Source organism: Vicia villosa, unplaced genomic scaffold, assembly GCF_029867415.1.
Source record: "Vicia villosa cultivar HV-30 ecotype Madison, WI unplaced genomic scaffold, Vvil1.0 ctg.001079F_1_1, whole genome shotgun sequence".
Lineage (NCBI taxonomy): Eukaryota > Viridiplantae > Streptophyta > Magnoliopsida > Fabales > Fabaceae > Vicia > Vicia villosa.
The window spans coordinates 406,301-412,759 of record NW_026705472.1 but is presented as its reverse complement, the minus strand read 5'-3'; the positions used below and the strand labels follow the sequence as shown (position 1 = coordinate 412,759).

Here is a 6,459-nt window from a genome sequence, read left to right as displayed (position 1 = left end):
TCAAAAGTTTATGGTAGAGTCTATTAGTTGGTGGAAAAAATGTGTGTTTACAATATTATTATTTTATTTAGGCATCACAAGGCCATGCATTTCTAGAGATGATAATTGTACTCATTTTTTATGGGTATTATTTGCAAATGCAACCGATAAAAATTATCCACTCTTTTCGACACATAATAGATGTTCTCTTTTTAATTTTATTTATTTCAAATTATTTATTTTTTAAAATATCAATGTTATATTTATTATTTTTGTTCATTAACTTATTTTTATTTATTGTGTTTTGATTCATTTAACTACTCCACTATTTTTTTTTTTTAATAAACAATGAAATTAATGGGAGTAAAAGGGATACTCCACCCACAACAAACAAAGGGAAAGCTCCTACATCTCAAAACAAGAGAGCGGTAGAATATTCCAACAATAAAAATCACAAAAACCCACCCGCTTATAAAAAGAACAAAGCCACCTCAAAGAATTTAAAACTATCTCTGTCATACAATTGGTGTAACTAAAACGGCCATTTTTGAATATCACCTCGTTGTGTTTAAGCCATAAACTCCACACCGTAGATAACCAAATCACCGCCCCAATAGTCTTATTATTAATAAGGTTATTTTAGTAAATGTTCATTTTATCAATGAAATCAACATAATTAATCATTATTTAAAAAAATGTGAAAATCATAAAGAAAACACCTATTGTAAAACGGATGGAGTATTAAAATATAAACGGCGTATATAAATACCTTATTGGTTACTCTTTCTCATATATTACTATTAAATTTATACATTTTAATCTAAATATTTATTTGTTTATTAATTGAACAATAATATCATTTAATTTTGTTTTAATATTATAAAACCTTAAACTATGTAACAGAAGATTCTGGACATAATTGGTTGCAAGGCTGGTAGTCTTCCTTTCAAGTACCTGGGTGTACCCCTTGCTAGTAAAAAATTTACTGTTAACATGTGCAGGCCCCTGATTGAAAAAATTGTGTCTATAACCATTGAACTACAAAGCTTTTGAGCTATGCAGGTAAACAACAATTGGTTCGTAGTGTTTTGTTTGCCATCACAAACTACTGGATGCAGATTTTCCCTATGCCAAAATGTGTCATCAAACATGTTGAAGCAGTGTGTAGAAGTTTTGTGTGGAGTGACAGAACTGAGATAACCAAAAAAGCTCTTGTAGCTTAGGACAAAGTGTGTGAACCCAAGAATGCAGGTGGATTAGGTATCACTGCCTTGAGAGAGTGGAATGTTGCCACTTTGGGAAGATGCTCTAGAATATTCAATCAAAGGCAGGCAAACTATGGGTGAATATGGATCAATATCTATTACTTAAAAAAATTAGGATTTCCTGGCTTGGCAACCTAGACTTGATAGCTCTGGTTTGATAAGAGTCTGACTCCTTGCAGAGATGAAATAATTAACACACAATACTAGCAAGAAGCACTGCAGGTTGGTGCTTATAGCACAACAAGATGTATCACAGCCTCCGAGGGGAAAAGACACAAGTTATATGGAGACAAGTATTCTTCAAAATTACGGCTAGACCAAGGGCACAGTTTCACTTGTGGTTAGCTTTTATGCGGAGAGTTAGTACCTAGGTTAGACTCCAAAAATTTGGTATAACAACTGATCTGGTGTGTGTTTTATGTAATGAGCAAGAGACTTTAGATCACCCCTATTTTGACTGTTATTGGACAAAGGCCTTATGGACTAATATGTTACATTGGATAGGATATTGCAGAAATCCTAGTTTATGGGAGCAAGAAAAACTCTGGCTCAGTGTGGAAACAATGAAGAATGGCTGGAGGAGACAAATTCTGAAAGTAGCAGTTGCTGAACTTATGTATGACATATGGCAGAATCAAAATACTATTGTCTTTGCAAATGGTAATAGAGATCCAAATTTATGTGATACTGTCAAATATATTTTAGTTACTAGATGTTCTAGGAATAGAACATTTTTTTTTCAATAAGCAATGAATATATGAATCGCACTAGGGGTGCAACCCTTACATCAAGAGAACACTAATTAGTGTTAGAACAAAGTAAATGAAGTTTATACCAATTGTAAAAGTTACTCCTAAAACTTGTTTCAAAATTACAAGCCCATCTCCAAGAATAAAACAAGATATTTGATATCACCATGTCGAAGCTAAATGAAACATTATCGAAGATAATGACATTCCTCATAATCCAAATACACCATATTAAAGCCAACCAAATTGTGTTTAGTTTAGCTTTAATGTTGGTTTTTTTCACCTTGTCTTGAATGCACCCAAAGTTCTTAAATTCTTCAAAAGCAAGATCCACATCATTTCCCAACCAAAGAAAAATTCTATTCCAAACCGCTAGCGAAACATGACATTGGAAGAAAAGATGTTCCAAAGTTTCCGGGTGGTTAGAGCAAAAAGGGCAATCAAGAGAAGAGAAATTAGACACACCTCTATTGGCTAGAAGGACTTTTAGCGGTAGTCTATTGATGAAAAGTCTCCAAGAAAAGATCTTGATATTAGCCGGTATGTTTAACTTCCAAATAACATCCAACGACTTAATGATGGAAATTGGCCACACTAACTCCTTTGCATTAGACACCAACTGTGACACACTAGCCACCGATAAAATACCGGTAGGTGTAAGTTTCCAATGAAAGTCGTCCTTTGCCAAGATGTCCGGGTCAACTCCTTCTAGTAACAACTTCAAGTCCCTCAACTCGTTGTAAAAAGTGGAATTGTTCGGTTCCAATGAACCCGCAAGGTCTACTCCGAAAATCGCATCCAAGTTCCAAGTGCTACTATCGTTATTCCAAGTGATTACATCACCAACCGCACAAAGTTTATTTGTTGATCGATCAAACAAGAAGGGAAAACAAGTACGAAGAGGTTGATCGCCCAACCAACAACTATACCAAAAAAGAATGTTGTTTCCTATCTTGAAATCACAAGTAACCCAATCGGTAAAACCATCGGCCAAATCGTCATCCTTGAAATCATTAAGGATTAAATATCTCCACCAACTAGAATCCTCCCGATTAATTGAATCCTTACAAGAAGCTAACACTTTAAGTTTCGGGTTTTTGTATCTCATGAGCAAAAATCTACTCCAAATTGCATTGTCCTCCTTCAAAATTCTCCATTTCCACTTAAGGAGAAGAGATTTGTTCATTTCTCCAACATCTCTTATTCCTAATCCTCCTTTCCCTTTAGGCTTGGAAACATTCTCCCATTTCACCCAATGGATGCATTTTTTTTACATTTCCACACCACAAAAAATTGCTAAGATGTCCTATAATTTCTTGAATAATACAACTCGGTGCTTTATAAAAAGAGAGAGTGAAAATAGGGATAGCATTGAGGACGGAACCAATAAGAGTCACTCTACCACCGATTGAAATGTTTCTACCCTTCCATTTAGATAATCTTGAAATGATGTTATCCACCACTTCCTTCCACGTTCTTTTCTTATTTGCACCTTCACCCACCCAAATACCAAGAAAATTAAACGGAAAGGACCCTCTTTTGCAAGCAAGGAAGGATGTGGCCGATTTAGAAAACCAATCTCCTATATGAATTCCAAAAAAATTGCTTTTATGGAAATTGATTTTCAACCCGGAGACAATCTCAAAACCTCTCAATAACACTTTCAAACTCCAAAGGTTGTCATAACTAGGTTCTCCAAGAATGACGGTGTCATCCGCAAATTGAAGAATGTCAACAAAGTCATTGTCTCCATACTTGAACGACTTAAAGTCACCCCTTGCTACCGAATTCTTGGTTAAGGCGGTTAAACCTTCCATAGCAATCACAAAGAGAAATGGTGAAATGGGGTCACCTTGTCGTAATCCTCTTTGAACCTTGAAGTCTTTTGTTGCACTACCGTTGACCAACACGGACATGTAGCTAGTAAAAATAAAAGATGCCATCCATTTCATCCATATCTTTCCAAATCCCATTTTACCCATAATCCATCTTAGATAATTCCAAGAAATCGAGTCATATGCCTTTTCAAAATCCACTTTAAGGAGTAAACACCCCTTCTTCTTCCTTTTTGCCCAATCAAGAATCTCATTAACCATTAGCACCCCGTCCATCATACTCCTTCCCGGTACAAAGGCGGTTTGGTTTGTAGAAACTAATTTGTCCACCACCCTTCTCATTCGAGCCGCCAAAATCTTTGTGATAATCTTGTAAATACTCCCCACTAAGCAAATAGGGCGATATTCAAACAAGTCTTGTGGGTTCTTGTTTTTTGTAATGAGAGCAAGAAATGAAGAAGTGATAGATTTAACAAGAGTACCTTTTTGGTAGAAGTCTTTGCAACACTTCATCAAGTCATCTTTAAGAAGAAACCAATACCTTTTATAAAATTCCAAAGAGAAACCGTCCGGTACCGGACTTTTGCTACCATCACTCGACCAAATTGCTTCCTTTATTTCATCTTCGGAAAAAAGACTCTCAAGATCTAAAGAATCTTCATGCGATAAAGAATTCAAATGGATCCCAAAAAGTTCCGGTCTAATGCTCTCCTCTTCTTTGAAGAAATTTTCAAAATGATTGAAAGTAAGTGCCTTGACTTCTTCGACCCCTTCCACTCTTCCCTCCGAAGTGTCAAAAGAGCAAATTGAATTCCTTCTTCTTCTATATTTTAGAGAATTGTGAAAATAACGAGTGTTATCATCGCCTTCGGAAAGCCAAAGTTGTCTTGATTTGAGCCTTAGAAGTCCTTCTTTTTTGTTAATGTTATCCCAAAAATCCTCTGCCACCTTACTTCTAGATTTAATCACATCATCCGGGCCGTTACCTGCAAAATGAACAAACATGTTATCAAAAAAGTGCATCTCACTCGCGTCTTTGTCTATTTTGAGGTCTATCCACCCGTAGACCGTTTTGTTCCATCAAGAGATCCGATTCTTAAGAGTTTTCAACTTTTCAACCAAGCAATAATCTCCTCTCCCTTTGACTTGTATCTTATTCCACTCCTCTTCCACAAAACTATCAAACTCCTCATGCTTGAACCACATGTTATTGAACTTAAAAGGTTTAGGCCCCCAATCCTTTCTATTATCTTTCAACCAAATCGGTGCATGATCGGACACATCCCTCTCACCTATATATTGACTATCCACCTTCCAATCTTCGATGAAGCTTTCCAATAGAAGGAATCTATCTATCTGACTCATTGTCTTTCCATTACTATTAATCCAAGTAAACTTGCCACCAATCGTAGGAAGGTCCACCAAATCCATATCCTCTATGAATTCATTGAAGATATTTATCTCCCTTCTATAGCTACGGTTTGAAACTCCAATTCTTTCTTCAAAGGAAGAGATTGAATTGAAGTCTCCTCCTATACACCAAGAACCATTGTTGTTGTTGTTTTTGAAATCTCATAACTTTTCCCACATTCTTTTTCTAGTAACTAAGTCGCACGATGCATTGACATTGACAAAGTTAATAGTTTTGCCTTCCTTCTCCACACAAAGACCCAAGAACCCCTTTCCTCTAAAGCTATAATTGAGAGAGAACAAGTCTTTTTTTTCCATATTGTGAGAATGCCTCCCGAAGCCCCGTAAGCATCTAAGTAAGACCATTCAACTTGATCACCACCCCACATGTCTTTGACCAAGTTTGTGTCAATGCCACTCAACTTAGTTTCTTGAATAAAGCAAATATCTACATCCCCTCTTTGTATGTGGTAACCAACTCTCTTTCTCTTGGCCCGACTACCTCCTCTTCTCAAGTTTAATGAGAAAATTATCATGGTGGAACAAAGTTATTGGTCCCCTTCGACACCGACTTCCCTTTGCGATCCCTTAATTCCATCTCCTTCAATCTTGATATTGGATCAAAATTGTCAGAAATATTTTTGATGCCCAGCTTAACCATTGAATTCCATAACCCCTTTGCTGCCTTGTTCAACACTCCATTTTTAATTCTGTTATTACAGTTTGTAATATCAGCATTAGAGATAGAGTCACAAGTTAAAGGGATAACTCCTGATAAATAATTCTGCTTCAAAAGATTAAGCTTCTGTTTGAACGATTGGCTTGATCCACACTGAATTGAATCCCTCCCTTCTTGGTCTCTGTTTTCAACAGGATAAATAAAATCTTCAGCTAGCACCCCTAAGTCCATGAAATCTCTTATCTGTTTCCTTGTATTTTTTGAATTTTTCACCCTTTTGCATTGGTCATCGAAACAGACTTTCTGTTTCTCTCTACCACCCGCATCCTTCTTCTTTTTATTCCTAATCCCTCTCTTAATAGGTACTGAGAATTTGTTAAGTTATTCCTTCTTTTTGTCGTGATACCATTCTCCAAACAATTCAAAACCTTCCTCTCTTCATGCTCCACATGGGGATCAGATAGGCCCACATTCACTACTCCTTTATTTTTATTAAAGTTCTTTTTCCTTGTTGTATTTCCTAAACTTTCCGTTTCAGATAC

General features: G+C 36.2%; 1 protein-coding gene across 1 annotated transcript; it reads right to left on the bottom strand.

Annotated features, from left to right (window-relative positions):
- Positions 1–4,908: 4,908 nt before the first annotated feature.
- LOC131633128 (uncharacterized) lies at positions 4,909–5,774 on the bottom strand. The gene is made up of 2 exons (XM_058903840.1): positions 5,507–5,774; positions 4,909–5,360 (listed from the first exon to the last, which is right to left on the bottom strand). Exons 1-2 carry the CDS (start codon positions 5,772–5,774, stop codon positions 4,909–4,911), a joined length of 720 nt encoding a protein of 239 aa, XP_058759823.1.
- Between the last annotated feature and the right edge of the window lie 685 nt (positions 5,775–6,459).